The 21,532-nt window shown below is 36.4% G+C and overlaps 1 protein-coding gene across 1 annotated transcript; it reads right to left on the reverse strand.

The window, feature by feature from the left end:
• Window positions 1-1,318: 1,318 nt before the first annotated feature.
• Window positions 1,319-9,119, reverse strand: LOC116254406 (ethylene receptor-like). Its single transcript, XM_031629786.2, has 6 exons — window positions 8,663-9,119; window positions 4,870-5,806; window positions 3,092-3,460; window positions 2,711-2,977; window positions 2,475-2,602; window positions 1,319-2,304 (listed from the first exon to the last, which is right to left on the reverse strand). The coding sequence occupies exons 2-6, from the start codon at window positions 5,773-5,775 to the stop codon at window positions 2,070-2,072; spliced, it is 1,905 nt and encodes a 634-aa protein (XP_031485646.1). The 5' UTR covers window positions 5,776-5,806; window positions 8,663-9,119; the 3' UTR covers window positions 1,319-2,069.
• Between the last annotated feature and the right edge of the window lie 12,413 nt (window positions 9,120-21,532).

Raw genomic sequence — 21,532 nt, forward strand, 5'->3', positions numbered from 1 at the left:
TTAGTAACCAAGTTATTTTTACTTAATAGTGTATTAAGACAAAGGCAAAATTCGTTAATGGGCACAAAAGATCACTTAAATTTGATATATTTCTCTTGGTATGAATTTGAATTTCGAAAAAAAAAAAAGCTATATATGCTCTAGTTACTAACCTTTACTTTGTTCCTATGGCTGGATTTACTTTAGTCCATTATGTCACACAGATTCTTCAGCATCAACATGACACAGGTCTGGTTCTGACGCACACCCTAACCGCACCCTCTCTTGTTCAGGTTTCATTTTTTTTTCCTTCTCTCTCTCCCTCTTTCTTTATGTACAGTAGTAAAAGCGAAGAAAAAGAACAGATTAAGCAAAGAAACGACAATATTATGTATATATAAATATATATATATGTATGTAACTATGTATTCACCGCACTCTGCACCCAAATTTTTTAGTATGTGTTGCACTGACACCCGCATCCACACCCACACAGGAAGCCAAATCTCATACTCATGTGACATAAGCAGTCCACAAGTTTTCCCTCTTTAAAGAGGGAGTTAAAATTCATTTCACACATAGCCAACTTCAACGTGTGACATATGGGACAAAGTAATTATAAGCAATCAGCTTTACTCCAAGGAAGTCAACTCAACCTTTTGAAAAGAAGATCAATATCACAGACAGTCATACAGCAGGTGAAAACACAGACAAACGAAACACAGATAGAACAAGGAGAACTCTGATGTAGACATTAATCTCATTCACGCTCATGCATTCCGTTAAATTCCTTTTCAACAAAAAAGTTCGAAGCTGGGGATCCTTTTTTCACACACAAATTCAAGCGTTTATGAACAAAAAAACATTCTTTATGATCCTGAATTGGTAAACAGGGCGAGAAGTCTTCAAGCGCGCGCACACCCACACACACTATCTATCTATCTATCTATCTATATATATATATATATATATATATATATATATATATAGAGAGAGAGAGAGAGAGAGAGAGAGAGAGAGAGAGAAAGAGAGAGAGAGCATATGATTTAGGGATAATATAGACAAATATCAATACTCATTATCTTGTAGATACTACTACTCTGCCATTCAATTTCTAACTGTAAGAGTGCAGTACAAGCTTCGCACAATTAGATAATTAAATTAAAAAATGATTGAATTCGAGGACATAAGACATCATACTTTAATGAAGAAAGGACTCCAGAGATGCCATCTTATTTTTACAAAATCATTTCACAAGTACAAATAACATAAAGACCAACAGGAAGAAATAAGAACTATGAGTTTATGACTTTCTACCGAAGAACTAAAAGATCATTGCTTCTATCAAATACTAAACATTTTTATTCCAGTCCCAAGTTGCAGACTCTCAGGACATATGAGATTACATGTTTTCTTTGTCAATGAAATGATACAAGTTTCCGAAGGATATGTAATTTCAATTTAAATGATCATAATGCAGGACAACAGGTCAATCTCAAACAGCCATAGCTGCTGCGACCTCTGAAAGCTAAATTCTATTGTCATTAAACTTGTAAGAGCTAGAGTGCACCTTACCTGGTGGCTTTTGAAAGAAGAATGTGAAAAGTGCCGCAACCAAAGGTCTCTCAAGGCAGATTTACTTAAAACTGATCCAAGTAATCTTACAGCAACAGAATCTAAAGAAAAACTTCTGATAGTAGTTAATCTCAGGAGAAAATGAGAAATTTTGAGGGCCTCCAATTTATATGGGCTTGCATCTAGCTTCTGGTGAACTCAGATTAACAAGGTCATAATTAAGGGCAGTTCCCTTGCCTATACTGTAGACCATTGATCTCTATAATCTGATCCAACATTATAGAAGGACAAAGGTCTGTAAAAGTTACCCAAGTAACCTGTAGACGGGCAGATTCAGACAGGTCTATGCTTGGCAATCTAAACAGGCTTTCATGGTAAAATTCATGTGTTAAACTTTGCATTGAACTGAACCATCTCAACGTGGAGCGTAGCAACTTGAATGCCAGTATACAATTTCTGCCAGGAGGTCGATTTAGATACTCCATGCCAGAATAGTAGCATGGCACTTGACATTCCTATACACTTAGTTCATACCAAGGTTTTGTTGGGACCACATCATTATCATCTGCTCCAAGAACTTGTAACCTAGCTTTGTCTGGCCGGAAATTCAATGGAGTTCTAGAAACAATTTGCGATAGACATTCATTTGAATTCTGAGAGATCCCTAATTTTACAATGAAAATAGCAGTAGATCCCTTTCCCAGACCTTCACTTTCAAGCCAAATCTGTCCTCCCATCAAAGTCACAAACCTGAAATGCAGCATTTTGGGTTAGCACTGTACATCCAGGAAGAAGTTCATAAGAATTCAAGGAGCAGAAATTATTTGGTTTGCCAAATGTAAATTGGATAAGGAATGAGGAAAACAAGAAGAATTAATCTACATTATGTCAATGAGCACCAACTTCATTTTTTACAATACCTTTTACAGATAGCAAGCCCAAGACCAGTGCCGGCAGAAACTCTATTTGCAGAGTTACGAGACTGCAAAAATTTGGTGAATATATGTGGAATATCCTGAGGACTAATTCCCATCCCAGAATCCTTAACCTGCAGCCATAAACACCACTTTGTCATATGCACACACACACAAAAAAAACACATGCATTAAGCAACAACAAATAGTGGTGTTGGTGAAAGTTAAAACAAAATGTCAACCTGAACTTGCAAATAGAAGTCATGGTCACTTAAAACAGGATTGAAATCAGGAGATCGTGCATCTTTTAGAGATTCTACTTTTGCAACACCAGTTGAAACAGAGATGCTCCCTTCCTTTGAGAACTTGACCGAGTTACCAATAACATTAAGAAGAATCTGCATAAGGCGTTTTTCATCACCAACAGCATATTCTGGTAAATCTGAAGCCAAACTCAGTGAAACTGAGAGCTTCTTCACAGAAGCGATGGGCCTTATCAGATTAACAACCTGCATCAGAAAACAAAGCATGTATGTTTTTCCTGATGCTTGTCTAGACAAGAGATTCAGGTCTAATCATAAACCAAAAAACACTGATTACATAATTATGAACAAATAAAATACCTCTCTGAAAACAGAATGAAGATTGAAAGTTGCAATCTCAAGTTCAAGACTTCCATCTTCAAGTCTTGAAAGATCCAAAACATCATTTATAAGTGTAGCTAAAAGATTGCTACTCTTGAGGATGGTCTCCACCATTAGACGCTGTTCAGGAGTTAGTTCAGTTTCAAGAAGTAGAGAAGACAAAGCAACAATTGCATGCATAGGTGTCCGCATTTCATGGTTCATAACAGCCAAAAAGTCATTTCTAGCACGGATTGCCATTTCTGCTTCCCTGCGTGCCAAGTCTAGTGCAACATTTTGCTCCATGAGCTGATCCCTTGCACGCATTGATTCTTCCAATATTGCAGCATGGGAAAGGGCTACAGCTACCTGCCAGTAAAATCAAAGAAGATGAACAAAAAGGAAAGAAGTTCTTGCCAATGAAAATAGTCCCTTATAAAGACCAAATCTACACCTTATGTAAAAAAAGAAAAAATAGAAAATAAAAAGAAAAAGGAAAATCATAATTAGTCAGGAGATGAATACAGTCATCCATGTGCCTTTGGTTAGGCCCTGTTTCATTCTGCAGCAGAAAAACATGGTATATGCTTGTTTTCTCTCAATCTAAATTGATGATGTACACAACTTTTAACATGGTTCCTCAGTATAGACTAGAGAGCATGCATTGCTAAATGTTTTCCAAGAGGTGAAAAAGAAACTTTTAGAGCCTTAAGACTGCACTAACAATTGATGGCAAAAGGCTCCAGTTTTTGTCTATATAAAATCCACCCAAATATTTTGTTTGGAAAAATAAACAGCAAAAGTACAGGTTCAGACTTGCTTAAAGGGTACCATAAAATACATGGCTTGTTAGCAACTGAAAAAACACACAGCTCAACCCATTTCCCATATAAAAGCTTGGAAAACACAGCAAAACATGGAGAAAATTCCACTGTAAAACTGAAAGTAAGCCAACATAGTAAAACAATAAAACTAATCAAACAATAAAAAAGTAAAAAGCAAATAAAAGGTAATTAATAACAAGGTCATAAAAAGTTAATGATACAATGTTGAGCATGTCTCACATAGGGTTTGCTACATCTACGAAGTTTCCTACATTTTCAAGTATCATCTCAGTGGTACGCATGCTAATTTGAGTGACAGGTAAAAAGCACAATAATATTTGCTACGTTACTTCTAAGGAAACGTCCTTATGGAGAACCAGATTAAAGGATTCAAAATAGAATATATTCAAGGCCTAAACCTTATTCCAAAAACATTTCACTTCTCAATCATCACATTAGATGTTGAACATGTTAACTGAGGCAAATATGGTCCTAACATGTTAACTTGTTTGGTTATTTAAATGCAGTATAAAGTTAATGAAGTCTTTGTTTAAATAATAACTTTAGAGATCATAGAACACATTTAGAACTTAGCAACGAATCAAACTGCGAAACTGCAAACTTTCACAGTTAAACTATGGGAAGGTTCTACTCAGACAAGATACTCTGCAGCATTATCATTTTGTTTTCCTCATGTTCATCAGATATATTACTCCGTTATGGTTGACAAACACTTCATAGAAAAATAATCTGTCATACAAAACTTTATTATGTAAGCTATGCAAATTTGCAATGCCATGCACAAGAAAGTCTTTTTTCTCAGTGGCAGCCATCCCTCTATCAGAACATTAACAAAATCAATATATCCATGAAAAATCTAACAATCTGAATCATAAATTGATTTGAAACATGAATTTTGTCAAAGTAGAAATGAAAAATTAATGGCATACAAACCTGGTCAGCTACCACTTCAACAAGCTCAAGTTCATGGACATGCCACTGCCTTGCACTGTCCGAAGGAAGCATCAGGACCATTAAAGCATAGCGCCTCATAGAAAAATCTGGCCAGTCATTGATTTGAAAGTTTGAGAGGTGTAGAAGTGGAACACGGACTGCCACAACCTCCCCTGGCATGTATCTGCCCATAAGTGGTCTGACCCTAGCTAATGGACAGTTTTGTGAAACTTTAACTGCACGACTGCTATTAAAGATTTGACTGACCACAGGATGTTGAATGTGTACAATTGATCCGATTGTGTTCTGATACCGAAGGGCATGGGACAGCTGAAGGTCCAAACCTGTTCGTGAAGGCATCCATAGAGCACACTCTTCCAATGCTAAAGTTCTACCAAGCTCCACGAGAGTGGTTTTTAATATTGTATCTCTATCAAGGGTGCTTCTAATTTCATGGGTAAGCATTCTCACATGTCGGCCTGTTTCTTCCTGAGTACGTATCAAGCCCATTTCCCTATCAAGCTCAGCAGCCTTGTTCTTCAAGAATAACTCTCGTGTCTTTACACTTAAGAGATCGGGAATGATGTGAACAAGCATCAATGCTGTTGCACATGAGACAACTGCAGTGAGAACCTTAGCAATTGTCATCACAACAGCTACTGTTCTTGAGTGCACAGTAAATGTCCATAAATTTATAAGATGAGTTGCTCCACAAAGAACAATAAATGCACCAAACTGCACAAGCACCCATCTATATGGGAAAACTGCTGATTTTTTCACAAAATAAATAAGTTCAAGAGGGATGGAGAAGTAAGCAAGGGCAATAAAAAAATCTGATATATACTGATATTTCATCAATAGCCCATCAGCTGGCCACTGGGGCTCAATGCAGTCACACAACTCCATCTTCTTAAATCACACACTTGATGTCACATTCCTGGGAGCAGAAAATGAACTTGTTAGAATCAGTGCTTATTGGTGAGAATATCCCATCCACAGTAATCATTGCAAGCAAAAGAATCATGATCATCTAAAGATTCTAAACTGATCGAGTTAATACTTGGCATGATTATGCCACATGAAACCATGAATGTCAAGCCGGTGCTGTTAATATGCCAACATGTTAATGTATCTTAATGTTATATCAACATATCTTAATCCATCCACATACTTTGAATTTTTCAGCAATATAATGACACAAAAATTTTAACCTTTGTGTCAATGGATGCCACAGGAGAAAAATAGAACTGAAACCAGAAAGTAAAAACAAGATGGGACATAGGTCCAATCATTTAAAGTTTTAGACAGTGAAATTACAAACAAGGATTTTGCATTTTCATGATTTTATTTTAGTTGCAGTTAGACGAGTTCGAGATCTTGCCAGTGTCTGGGCAAATTGTTCCCGGTACATGTCCAAGGAAACAATCTTAGATACATCACCACAACCTTGTCAAAATATGTTATAACTGAACAAATTAGTCTCTGCACGTATGTCAATCAATATAAGGTAGGAAAAGAGTCCCATATAGCTACTCTCTCTCTCTCCAATTTCATCTGCAGCATGTCATCCAACTTTGACAAAGTGCCCTATTTAAGTGACTCAAAAATCCAAAATAATCTAGAAAGACTTAACTGCTTTTAGCTATTTTGTCTCCAAATTTGGTGAATTGTTTCCTTGGGTAAGTGAAAAGGCAATGCTCTTGAAGAACTTGGGAGAACTATGCCTGAATACGACAGATAGGTGGAACATCTTCCCAGGAATGAATGGTTTAATGAACACATCTTTCTTAATCTTGAACATATCAGAAATAGGCTGTGGCTAAGTGGCAAGGTCCTGTTATTCAGAGGTTCAAATCCTTCCATCCCACATCATTTCCATCAAGAGTATAAAAGAAATGACCCTAGAAACAAGTAGCAATATTTCAAGAAAGGGAAGCCCACAGAGCACTTTTAAACCACTTGCAAACTTGATAAAGTGCACCTGTGACAATGGTGGAAAATGTGTGCAAGTTGACACCAGAGACCATAGAAAATAAATTATGTCAAGGTACCTGGTACTAGTTTCTCAAGAACCCCTCACACTTCTTCATGTGCATAATTCAGATGGTTGCAAGCAATTCTTCTTAGGAAAAGTCATGTTACGAACAATAAGGTTGAAATTTAAACAGTCATGCAGCAGATTTCTCCATGATCTAGCAATTCTAGTCACTTTCTCAAGATTGCTTCTTTCAAGATTATCATACAATCCACCTGTTTCCTTTTTATAGGAAGTCCTTAGAACATGGTAATGCATAATATCAAAAGATTTTGTAGTTATGACATGAATAAGAATGATACGCCACCATTTAAAGGCATAAAACTTAAGGAAAAGCCATTCTCCTACACATAGAAGAATACAGGCATAAACTGATCAGCTAAAATGCACAAGAAAGCTGACAGTAATATGGCCTTAAATTAGTCAAACACTTCCAAGACCTCACACCAACTACAATCCTTCATCCTCCCTAACCATTTCTTTTTTGTTCTCATTATCAAGCAGAAGCTCAGACTAAGAGACACCTGAGCCGAGCTTGGGCAGGGTCAAAGAGTGCCAGTCTGGATACAGAGCCGGGGCCAGGCTTTGCACAGACTTACTTCTTCTGTGGTCAACTAGTCAACCAAGTACTGCACTGTATGTCCTTGGTTATCGATCAACTGATACACATATACTGTTATACTGTGGACAACGTTATGATGTTTGACTATACAATCATACAAGTCTAAATGAGCCTTAGAAACTAATATCTTAGGAAATAAATAAGAGGATACAGGTACCACAGCGCAAGTTGAGGAAAAACTCTATGGCTTTATGCATCCCATGAAACTTGATGCATGATGGTCACAACGATTTCTCAGCATGCTAGGTATATCATGGATTTAACGCTTCTAGAAATGCTACAAAATGACTTATTTTGCTCAAAATCAAGAATAGGAATATAATGGTTCAGAACTAATAGGAAATGGTTAGATATTTGTCGATTACTTTTGACATGCATGATTGTTAACGAGAAAGCTTGGGCAAGCTTCAGAAATTGCATGGCGTTCTACTACTAAATGATGTCCCAACTCATCCCCCATCTTCTGGATAAGAAGGTCAACGTTTAATAATATCTGGTGGACGTAGCGACATCTCCAGTAACGTGGGAAGCAGAAATCAAGGAAAGTGCATCAGCCTCTGAATGCAATATCAAAATTTAAATGTTTAAAACGCTTAATAATCATGTATCCGTAAATCTGCATAAAAGTTTAAGCGCCAAACTTGAATTCTTTTCTGCAGGTTAGGATAGTAACATAAATCAGCTTTTGTGAAAAATGCAAATGAAAAATAAGCCCCTTCATCATGAAAGCTCCTAAATTAAAAAGAACGACACAGCCCAATTAACAGGGAGATGAAACAAAAACGGAAAGAGAAAGGCACTTTTCAGGTTGTCTCAGAAAAATTGGCAGTAACTGAACAGAAAGCGAAAAGAAATACATGTACTAAAAGAACGACCAAAATAAGTACAACCTAGTGATCTTCTTAAATGAAGCGATCATTAAATCCTTGCAACTCAAAAGGACCAACAGAACAAAGAAAGAAAGAAACCAATAGCCAAACTTGAGCATGAAAAAGGACAAAAAAAAGCTAGACGAACAAGAACATAGAACGAAGCTATTGAGCAAACACCCAGGAATAACCGCTCCCCAAAATTGGAGAAATAAAAAAGAAAGAAAACCAAGCCCCAGAATTTGGGAAGGAAGATTATTCAGGTACCTTCAAATTTCACGCTTCTCTCCTCTCATCTTCCTCAGCCTACTTCTCAGAGCCGGAAATTTAGCTGTATCCTTTCCTCTAGCAAACAGAGAGAGACTTTTTTGAGGAAAAGGTTCCTATCTATTAGCTGTATGACTGCTATGAATCTCTGAGAAGAGAGCGAGAGAGAGAGAGAAAGTCTATGGGGGGTAAGGTTTATATTTATTGGTGAAGAGAGAGAGACAGAGAGACTTGCTTTACCTCTCCGTTGTCCGTGGAGGCAAACTCGACTAGTACTACGTAAGAAAGAGAAAAATAGAGATTTGCTTCACATCCGTTGCCCGTGGGGGCAAACTCGATTGGTAGTAACAAGAGAGAGAAAAGGAGATGTTCCATACTTAGCTTAGTACGAGAAACAGATATCTGCTTTTTCACTGCTAAGAATTTATTTGCAGAGACCGAAGGAGATTTACTTTCATTCTTATATGTACATATGAAAACCATTACAAGGACAAATTTTCATTCAAGAACCACGCTGATGCCAAAAAGATAGACTCAGCAGTTTGTTCATCTTCATACGCCAAACTTGTTCACAATCGTAAGGCCCCATGTATGAGAGATCTTGTTCCAAAACCCAGTTTTTCAAAAGACAAAGAAAAGAAGAAAAAATAAACAAGTGAAGATCTTTCCACTAAAAAGGAGATGCAATAAAGGGAGAGGGAGATTTTACTTTTTGCCTTTCCGAGTGAAGAGAGAGAAACGGTGGAGAGAGAAAAGGGAAAAAGATGGGCCTTCGATGGGTCCGTACAAGCATGAGAGTTAGTGGCCCGCTGTTGATCCTCTCGTAATTGGCAACGTGTCCAGTTCTTTTATTTTTTATATAATTTTTCTCTCTCTTCCTTGCCTTGGACCCACAGGCACCGCCTGGCCGGGTCAGACCCGTACCAACATGCTTCGCTTCGGTCACCCATGTCACGTGATTGACTTCGTATCTGGATCCGAACTGGGTCTGGATCCATGGCCCGGTGGGGATTCATTAGACCCACCCGGACCATTTAGAAGCTGGATTGGGATCCAGATCCAAACCCAGGGCTGCTATCGAAGACCTGGATCTGGACCTGATTTTGGTTCTTGGATTCGATTCATGGTGGATGTTGTTTGGCTGGGACAATGAACCGGACCAGGTTCAGGTAAAAAGGAAGCATTGAAGATACTTTTCTTCGCTTCTCTGTCACTTCTTTCCCTCGTTTTGTCTTCAACGGTATTTAGGTGGTTTGCTTTCACACGAACGGCTGCGGATTCTACTTTGAATCCATTGTGAGTGTTGTTAGATAACTAAAAATTAAAAATATGTCGCTACAAGTATTTGTTAAAAGTATCATAAAATATTGCTCATGCTCATGTGGTAACTATGTTTAAATGATAGATTTTATGTTTTAGCTATTTAACATCCAATTGATTTGAATATATATATATATATATATATATATATATATATATATATATATATATATATATATATATATATATATAGAGAGAGAGAGAGAGAGAGAGAGCTTATGAATGTTGTTTAATTAATGGTAGCTAAATGCAAAGCACCATCTTATTTTGTTCGTCTAATATTCATAACCTCTCTCTCTCTCTATCTTTAAAATATAGGCGTAGATGAATAGTCAATTGTGGACCCGAAACATTCTCAACACGTGTCCTTCCAGGTCTGGTGCATGGAAGTGAGTCCAAGTGGGCTCGGGTGAGCTGTGAATCACATAAACCATGTGACTTGCTAAGTCTGTCAATCTCACTCGTAGCCTTTGCTTCAACGGCGGACCTACAAATTTAGGTCGCGCCGAGGTAGGCGGTGGACACAAGATCTCCAAAACTTTTAATTGAGACAAAACCAAAACGAAACAAAAGTCATGGGACATCAAATCCACGGATCTGAAATCCTCGATACTGACTGTTTTGCCTTAAAGTTGGCAGGGCGCCCATTAGGTGGGAGATTTTTTTTGGATGATAATTTGAAAAGATCTGGACAAATCACATGTTCAAATACGACTTGGCTCAAAAAGCTAAAAAACGGATCAGAATCAGTTTGGTGGTGGTGAGATCAAATACCAAAGCAAGGTTCAAAACATAGTTAAGAATTTCACATGTAGTTGGTTTGGATGTACGTAAGGATTTCGAATCGGATCCAGATTTACTTAGTGAAATAGAATAGTTGGAGCTGGATTCAGAGCAAAGATCCATATCCGTTGTGCAAGCATGGTGGAGACGCATGTAGGTGAGGGAGGGCACTTGCCCGTCCTTATCATGAACTGTTAGAGAGAAGGTTTGAACTGTCATGAGTTCAAACCTAGACTAGCTTGCGGTCTAGCTTACTTTATCGCTAAGAAAAAAAGGTTTTATCGATGCGTGGAAAATATAACATCAGTGAAAGTCGACTTTCATCGACATTGTTTCTTTTATATATCAAGGCCAACCTTATTTTTCCTTTTTTTTTTTCTAGTCGGAAGAGATGTATATTTTCAGTATTAGACCTTGACTATTGCTGATTTTTTACAAAAGTACTTGTTGGATTTTAAAAATCTTATAAAAGTTTTAAAAATGTCATTAGACCCTGCAAATTTTTGAAAAAAAGAAAAGTCCAACACCTTCCCCTTTACTTAAAAAGAAAAAATTCTTAGCTCTGCTCCTACTCTTAACTCTTAACCAGTAGACAAATCAATTTTGCCTACCAACTTGACTTCAAATACAGTATGACAACAATAAAGTATAAAACCATCATAGATTATCAGTGCGCACCCTTGAATGGGTAGAGGCATGTGTGGGCAATTGACCACACAGACCCACCTACGTTTCTTATGTCAAAAAAAAAATTATTAATTTATATATTGGTGCTCCTTAAAAATTTATAATTAGTGCCCCATAGCAAGAATTTCCCGACCTTGGCTCCGCACTATAGTTTAGATTGTTGGATCGGCCGCTTAGAAGGTTAAAAAATTCCGACTCCACCAGTAAAGTTAAGAGGGTAACTAAACAGCTGGAGCACTCTAGTTTTTCCTTTTTCTTCTTTGAAGTCATGGGATTCACATAGAGTTGTTGCCGACCTCATGAATGTTGGCGAAATCCCAACTAACTTTAAGTTTACCCTAAGATTGGTAAAAAAAAACTTACTGTTTACCTAGATATGAAATAAAAAGCTATGCATTTTTATGTTAGATAACAACAGCATAAGCATGTGTACCTGTCTCAAGAAGAAATTCAACATGCATTATCATAAAAACTTACTTCCAAAGCAAACTTCAACATGCATTATCATAAAAACTTACTTCCAAAGCAAACTTCAACATGCATTATCATAAAAACTTGCTTGCAAGCACAACATGCTGGGGATTATGTCTCTTATAAAAGACTACATGCAAGTAAAGTTTAGGTTTCTGTTTTACTTATGGCTGTGATCTACATGGTTGATTTGATAAAAATGGACCTTCGGACAACTGGATTTTGTAACTTTCCAACAATGACGGTTATAATAGGTCAAAATATGATGATCTAAAAAACATATTTTTACATAAGGAAGCCCAATTCAATGATTGGTTCCCATTATAAGATCATGTTGGTTCCTATGGAAGTTTGAAGATGCAGGAAACACTTTTTTAGATCAAGAAGCCAATTGAAGGACTGACCCCTATCACTGTATTTACCAACCACGGCACATTTTTGGTTGGAACAAACAAAGATCTCAGTAATATAATGCACAGCTAGAAGAAAAATGTGTACATAAAATATAACACCCCAGAAGTTTAGTCCTATATTGAAGATTGTGAGGGATCTTCAAGGACTTATAAAGGGAGGCTTTAATGAGATGATTGTCCTGGTTTCTAACCTTTTTAGGATTGAAACCCAAACTGAGGATCCACCGAACCAAGGACCCGAGCCCAGGAGTGGGTTGGGTTGTTATATAAAAATTACGTTAATCATCAAATTCTGGTCACTATGAAGAAAACCAGATTTGCTAACACTCCATCTAACTGTTTTAATTATTAGAGATTGATGATACAAAACCCACTGACCTCTTATTAATTGGCACCATACAGTTAAGGAATTCAAGATTCTTAATCAGCCTCATATTGCTTGATCTCCATGATTTTCAACAGTTTTTTCTTAGAAAAGATTCCAACTTGCTAAGATTGAATGATGAAAATATATTGACAATTGGCCTAGCCAGCTAAGCTGCGCTACTTTGCGACAACTTCGTGATTCGAGCCATTCGCTAATGTAAGACCTTTCCTTGCATGTTCTTAGCTAAGCTAATTAATAGATTCATGGGAAACATATGCATTGCCAACAATTGAAACACACAACAATTGCAACTACTCTCTTATTTGGACTATATCACAGTTCACAGTTGGTCATTCTCAGGCCCAAACTTTGTGTTATCTTTTCCTGCTGGCTAAAGTTAAAGCCACTTTACACTCAATGGTAAGGCATGTGTGGGCTTGTGTGAGTAGTTGCTTACAAGTCCCACAGAAGTTGCTTATTTATAGATTGATGTCTAATAGCCATTGCCTAATTTACGTATTGGTGCCCGTTAAAGCACTAAAATACAAAGTATTAGTGCCCCTTAGCCAAAAATTTCTAGCTTTGCTACTGGTTACATACACTACTCATACCGAGTAGCTTGAGTACTTTCTCCTCTAACGACAGCATTGTAATATGCACGTGGGTCCCGCTCATTTTTGCGGACCCACCCAGTGTATGATATTTTTATAGGAGGAAAGGGTACTTGGTTCAAGTACTAGATCTTGTCTTCTCCTTCAATTCGTAAAAGCTTAAAATATTCCGTGCCGACTACGGGGTTCATGTTGCTTCTAACCCGCGGCAAAGGATATTTTTGTGTGGTTATTAAGCTTGTCAAATCTCTTTAGTTTGACGACATTCACAAATCAACCTTATAATGGAGATACAAGGCCTGAACTTCTTATACTCAAAGAAGAAGATACCAATTTCTTTGAAAACTGTCTAAAAAACTTGCATTTTGGCGAATCAAAGTACTTCTGTTAACCAATTAACTTCTATATATCTAAAACCAAAAAATTGTCTAAATGAGGAGAATATCTTGCAAGAAAGAAGTAGTGAGGGGTGTTGAAGTGAAGACCCTTGATCAAGTACTACACTTTTCAATAGTTCATTCTCCAAAGTTATATTCTTGTAGGTCATGGTAATTAGATTTACAACAAAGAACATGGACCCATGAAGTGGTTTGGTCCCTTGAATGTTTCTTCAAAAGCAAAAGGAGAAGAAAGAAGGGAAGAAAATTTACTTGCATTTCAAATGTTTTTCTGCTTCCAAATTCTTACCAATTTTCCTCTCAAAAATATTCAAAAGTTTCTTCTTTGCAATTATTGCTCCCACCAGCAGATCAATGTGTTCACACTGATTCATTTGGCATTATGGGGATCCTAAGATCTTATCATCATCATCTTCTTCTTCCTCTTCTGTCCAACAAATTCCATTGATGAGCTAAGCAGTGAGATCAGCAAGCAAAATGTTCATTGAATGAAGAGATGCCATGTGATCAATTGCCTTCACCTTTTTCAGCCACAAACCCACTTTTTTGTCCTGTCAAATATTGAGCAACATCTAAGTGCCCCTTGATGTTTATCTTATCGATTCCACCTTATGCTTTTGTTTCCATTATGTGTCAATCTGTGGATCATATTAAGGAATCAAACTGACCTGTTGATGAAGCTATGAACAGTGGTTCTTGATGGGTATGGACAAACCCAAGGGCTTCACCAACAACTATTGAAGTGTGAAAGATTTGGATTCGGTTCGGCTAAATATGCGGAAAGCAATTTTGAATTGGACTTTGAACATGTAACTAGATCTTTTGCATGAGTAATAAAGTCGTGAAGAGCATTTATGCCAACCTCCTGATGATCTTGGTTTGCACCGCTAGCTTTGGCAACTAGCCCACCACTAATATTAGAACCAGAGACTAGCCGCCTACCAGCCACTAATCAACCAAATTTGCCACATCCCTCTGGGCAAACTAAACCACTAATTTTCACTTCTAAGCTAAGAGCCTCAGAGATTACAACTCAACCCCTCCCTGTCATGTGAGCAACTAATCACATTGAAGAATGTTATTTTCCGACCATTGAAACTGCTAGTTGCAAGGGTGAAGCTAGAAATTTTTAATTGGGGGGTCAAACCATACTTTCAAAATTTTTGCAAGGGCCAAACAATATTTTTTGAAATTTTTACTTTCGCCAAATTGAAAATTCTTAAAATTATAAGCAGTAAAATTTATTTTTTCAAAATCTTGCGCATGACCCCAACCACTCTCCTTAGTTCCGCACCTGGCTAATGGCTGGCCTCACCAAATACAACCATGTAGTTGGTGAAGAGGATGATATGAAGTTAAAGATGTAATGGGTATCTTGTTTCAGAGGAATATGGAACTCTAAAGATGAAAACCATGGTGTACTATCTCTTACATAAAGGAAAGAGAGGTTACACTACTAGTAGCTTTTGAAAGGAAAAGTGCTATCAAACGAAGACCTTTAATAGAGGAAGCTCATGTTCCCAACTTCCCGCTTATTTAACCATCCTTCCTCATTATTATTTAGTCGCCTCATGGGCCGTAGCATAGTTGGTCGGGCGGCAAGGCAGCGAGAGCCCAGTTGTTTGTTCGATTCTTATGGCTGCTACTCTTCTGGACTATAAATGATAGTAGTACAACACTCTTGTTGATTGGTATATATACTGCAGGTCTGTCAAGGTCGGAGGGAATGGGAAAAGGCTTTGGCCCTTTTTTGGGTAGCTTCCTCTCACCTTTGTTATCATTTAGCAGCATCCCACTCACTTCCTTCTTACTTTTTGGATGTTTAATTATCATAATAATGTATGCATTTTACTATAACAGGCATAGACCTGAATGTTCTCTTGCGTTTCTACTCATCCCCATGTCATATTGTGCTTGATTCAATATTTATGTTTTACATGCTTCTTTTTCACTTTAAAAATGTCTGGATTTTGCTTCATATATGTCTTAAATATTACGTCTTATTTTTTGATGCATTCTTTTCTTTCTCAGCCTTCACTCCTTGCATCTGCTCTTTAGCTTTGATGTTTTCGAATGGTGAATAATTCATGTTCTTTTTCTGATGCCGACATATGGGATGATAATGGAGCCGTATGAGCACAATAATGTGATTATGATGCATTCGGATCTTGACAACTGAACTTTTTTTTTTTTAATTGATGGGCCTTTTGGCTTGACTAGTACATGTTCCCTTGTTGACCAATCTATTTATAAATGTGATAGCATATTAATATCTTTACATCTTAAAATAGAGAACACTTTTATGAGAAGATTGCAAAATCACATCATTCATTTGGATTACTGTCTTTGCACAGAGGAGGGCGTTTGAAGCCTGTTCCTGGGAAGGACAGGAACAAGAGGTTCGGCTTTTCATTTACAACAAACGGACATTGTATCATGGCGTGGAGCGAGAGTGAGTTGCACGCACCTGGCCCCACCTTAAAAAATTATTTTTTAAAAACTTACATGTAAATTTTAGACTTATGATATTTCATCGCATATCAAAATTTAGAAACTTTAATTTATACGAGCATTAACCAAAGAAATAAATTAAAACAATCTATTGGTGGATATGAATTTGACCCACTAACTTTAAATGCATTTGATGTAACTTGTTCCTAGAGGTCCATGAAACTTTCCATATTATGTCAATTAAGGTGGATCCCACGCTGGAATTGAAATTATCCGATCTGGATTTGGGGGGAGGTCCACGTCAATCGGTTTCAGGCCACATTAGCGACCCTTTGGACCTTCTCTTTTTATTTTTATATTTATATTATATATATTATTCCTAGTCGCCTTTATTAAATTGGGTGTTGAAATGTAAGAATTAATATATATATATATATATATATATATATATATATATATATTAAAAAAATAATTACAGTGTCGAAATCGGCTTTTATGAGCTCATAAACCTCAGGCCTGAATATTTTGGATCCTTTATAATTTTCTTTGAGAATGTTCTAGTACCTCATGATTCGGATTCAGATCGATTGAAAACCGGGTTTACCTGGTCAGAAAGTTGATTGGTAGTTTGGTTGGCTAAGGTCATAGCTTTTATAGTGCTTTTTTTTTTTATGTAAATAGATGAAGAAGGTAAGTAGTTTGGGACTCTAAGTTTGATTTGTTCATCAACTGAATAACTTGTAATGTAATATGAGTATTTGTGTACATTTAGTAAAGTGTGTGGCATTTTATAATTCAGAAAATAAGAACTTCAGTATTCAACAGCGTAATTGATCCCAGATAACTCGATGGCTAAACCATTTACTAAATATACAATTATTCAAGTATGTTATATACATTAATAACTAAATTGTAATAATAATATACACATGCGTATTCTGTTATATATATATAATAAAATTTAAAAGAAATAATAATAATAAAATACTTCTGCCGCACCGTGGCACCTAAATTTTTTGAGATGTACCGCTCCGGCACCTGCACCCGCACCTCGCACTCTATAACATAGGTGGTTGGTCTCGGCCACTCACCTGGAAATCATAAACAAATTCTACCGATTGAAAACTTATCAAGAAGCCTTTGTTGCTAACTTTTACAGTAGAAAAACAGAGATGATCCCCTGACCTAAATGACTACAAAAATATGGAACTTGCAATCCTACAAGAGGAGCAGATCAACGACAAATAATCACGCCCCAGTACAGGGTTCTCAGTGCTCACATTAAACTCCATTCATTCGGTTGAAACCCCCATCCAAATAGACCCTCCAAGCCAGTTTGGGTAAACTATATAAGCCGTGTCAGTAAAAATGAACTTTTACTGATGTGTTCGTTTTAAAAAAAATTTAATCATTAGTGACGGTTAACTAGGCACCAGCTAGGTAGCCGGCTGGTACCCAGTACTCAGCCCGATACGGACCTGGGTCTGGGCCCAGGCCTGATGGGTCGGCCTGAATCGGCCCTATGGAGGCCGATAATGTTTAAAAAATAATTTATTATTATTAGTATATATATATATATATATATATATATAATATTAAAAATTTATTTTATATTTTAAAAATATTTCTTTATTATCATCAGGCCAGGCTTGGGCCCTCAGCAAAAAAGGGTAAATATAAATCGTCAAAATCGATGTTCAGTGACATTTTATTATTTCGCGTCATAAAAATTATCACAGACATTACGCCCACTAACTTTCACGATAAAGCCAATAATGACGTTTTGCTTATTTTATTAACGATTTTTCTGCCAAACCTATACTTTACACCAATGCTTATATTTTGAACTTCTTTGTTCTTTAAGAACAAATGGTTTTTGTTATGGATATCAATATATCTAATTTGGATAGAATATTTGACCATTTATTATGGATATCAATATATCTGATTTGAATAGAATATCTGACCAAATCATTTTGAAATAATCATATATGAAAAAAAAAATTGATGTCCAATTAAAAAAGCTTATCGGGTTCGGATATTCTAAATGTTTGATCTGATTAATATTTAGATCGGATTTAGTTTTAAATAGATATTCTATCTCAATACTCTCACATTTTCAAAATAGGCAAGATTTGGTCTAAAATTTGGATTCCGATTCCGATTAGAACGTAAAAATCAAATTCAAATTAGATTCAGATTGTGAAATTAGATTTCAAATTCAGATTTGGGTATGACTTTTCTTTGTTTGTATTCATTTTTGAATTCCAATATATAAATATCTGAAAAAGCGGATATGATTAAGGTTGTTGTAATCTGAATCTGATCTAGGAACATCCCTAATCTTTATCCTTCCACATCTCCCTGCACGATGTACATAGCATCTACATACTACATTAAAGCCCATTTGCCCATAGTCACTCCACCAAAAGTAAGTTCTCCATTTCTCAGTTTTGCCTTGTTTTGGCACATAGTCCCCTACATCTTTCCTGCTTGTATGTTCGCTCAATTTGTTATTAAAAAGAAAAAAAGAAGTCTGATTCAGTTATCACTGGCAAGTGGGAAAAGTTTCCTCAGTCTTGCTTGTGATTAAAAAAAAAATCCGGTTCATTCGGATTTCGCACATATCAGAATCCGAATTTTGAACCAAATTTTGCCAATCTTCAAAATGTAAGAGCATTAGATATATGATATTTGTCTGAAAATAAATTTGAACCGAATCAACATCCGATTTTTTCTGATCAGTTTGGTTGGATATCCAATTCAAATCGGATATATTGACATTCCTATTTTCTCAGTTGAGATTTTTATGTATTTTCATGGCCCTATTGGGTCATTTGCATAGAAAATTGATTGTCCCTTCCTGTTTGTATCAGAAACTGGCAACATGATTCCTATATGTTGTACATGATTAATCAATATATCAAATTAATTTTGAATGTTTGCTAGCAAATTCAATAATGTGGCATGGCAGAGGTTCTAATTTCCTTGATCATAGCCTTAGAGTTATGTTTGACAATATATATAGGGAAGTGGTCATTCATTTCAAATCCCCAAAGGGAGCTTGGGGTAACGGTTGGGGCCGGAGCTGGTAAGCGGAACTTTTGAAGTTGCATCAAGCCACTACACAGCAGAAAGGAGGAGGGCAACCATATGTAAGTTGAAGCATAATGGAGGCATCACCCCCAGACACCATTAAGCAGTCCTAAACCCTAGGGTCGGGGGTTGAGGAGAAGGGATGAGGCTTCATCCTTCACTGAAGCGGTGGAAATAGTGTCCCGCTCATCGGAAATGGCCGTCGTTCATGCCAAAGACGACTTCATTGTTCATTAGTTGGTTGTCGTTGATCTAAAACTCAGCCAAGTCGATTCATAAACAAGCCTAGCAAACTGAATTTTGTACGAGCTTGGCCGTTTCGTGAGTCCGGGTGAATAGGAGGTTAATAATCCGTCAACCAGAAAAGATGCCTCAAAGACACCCCATACTCCCCCTGCGCATATCATTGCGTCGTTGTGTCAGAACTTGGGTGGCCTGTACACATGTCGACTAGAATGTTTTGGTCCTACCACTTACAGTCTAGGAAAGTAGCACTCGTAGGAATCAAACTCACAACACTTCTTCTACGTGACTGCTGCCAAACTAATTATGCTACGCCCCTTGAGGCCGGTTCATGGGTCAATCTTCTCAAGGTTACAATCTGTTAATGAGTATTAGATACTCCGACATAAAATGTTTATATTTTTGCTGCCTATTATCTATTATCATTAACCATAATTGAAATGTATTTTCAGTTTTATGTTGCATGTTTATCATTTATTTTTTAACCATATCGGAGGGCAAAACGAGTTGGATCTTGGATCTGTATTGCCGATCCAGTTGGTCAAATTTGATAGTCTAAAACATCAGACTTAAACCCTGCGTAAGCATGTGATCCAAATCCCAAAGAAGCAGAATCACAAACATCCAATCCGTGGTCTGGAATTTACTCTGCTCTTTCTAATTTTTTTATTGAAGTTAAATCTCACTTGAACAATAAAAAAAAAAAATCAGAAATTTGACTCTTTCTCTCTCTCTCTCTCTTATATATATGTGTATATATATATATATATATATATATATATATATATATATATAGTCAAAACTTTTTTTTTTTGGCTAAAGACTGTCACAAAAGATACATTCGTTGCTAAAAGGACATGGACACGAGAGTCCACACAACCGCAATGAGATCAGTAATTTGAAAAAAGAATCCAAATGTGTTGCTTTCTAGGCCATGTGGAGTATAGTTTTCTTATTTTCATACTTTTTATATTTGTTCAGACTTGAGGCATTGCCCATCCTTTTGGCAGTCCAGATTTCAAAATCAACGTGTTTGCTTTATTAAGAAACGAGACAAAATTGGAGGGACCTGCATGTCTCACATAAGAGACAACGGGCTTGCCTTGAGATTTTGTTCTCATATTCAAATTCTTTTGGCTTGCAAACATATTATAAAACAGAAATCCTTTGTTTTTTCTTTGTATTATAATGATATTAATAATGAAATTATGCACAATGTTTTAGCCAATCTTCCTACATGCCTTAGTTATGTTGTCACGGTAACTGTATACCCTAAGATATGGTTCTCAAGTCCGTGAAGATATGAGACGCATGTTTTGTCATGACTTAATTTTTATATCACGGCTAGCAAAAATAAACAATATATAAGGAACATGCCGTACTATTACTAACAGTATACAAATGGAAATGACAACCGATTATTCGACGCACTTGCAGAAATATCTTCCGTAATTTCTTTAAATGAGAGCGAATGAGATCAAAGATTCTGAACTTTAGATATCAATCCTTCAAAAAGATCTAAACAAATATTAAAATGGTGGAATTTTAGTGTAAGAGAAGTTATGAATGATCTACAGAGAGCTATATCAGCTAAGCCCTCAATAGCAACTCATTTGTCAGTTAGCAGCTTAAAATATTAAAACATTAGCAATAGCTGCGTTAAAAAGTTGAGTGTATTTTTCTACCATCCAGCATGCTCTTAGCCTTTATAAAGTTTTGCAAAAATCTGGTATGTGAATTTGAAAATTAGTAAAAAAAAAGGTCAGTATGATTCTCGAATCTGTTTGTTGGAGCACAAATGGTAAAATTTTCACTAATTTAATTTGGTGACTACCGTGAAGTAGAGAAAATCATGAACTTTTTTGTTGATTAATTCTGAATAACCTTAGGGAATAATACATCGTTCATGATTTTCTCTACTTCCAGCTAAATGAAGTCCGGTTGGTATTGGTTTTCATATATAGCATCTAATTTACATGGAAATAAAATTAATTCTAAATTATTTTTCAAAATTTTTATATAAGACTAAT

This window comes from Nymphaea colorata, chromosome 5 (genome assembly GCF_008831285.2).
Source record: "Nymphaea colorata isolate Beijing-Zhang1983 chromosome 5, ASM883128v2, whole genome shotgun sequence".
Lineage (NCBI taxonomy): Eukaryota > Viridiplantae > Streptophyta > Magnoliopsida > Nymphaeales > Nymphaeaceae > Nymphaea > Nymphaea colorata.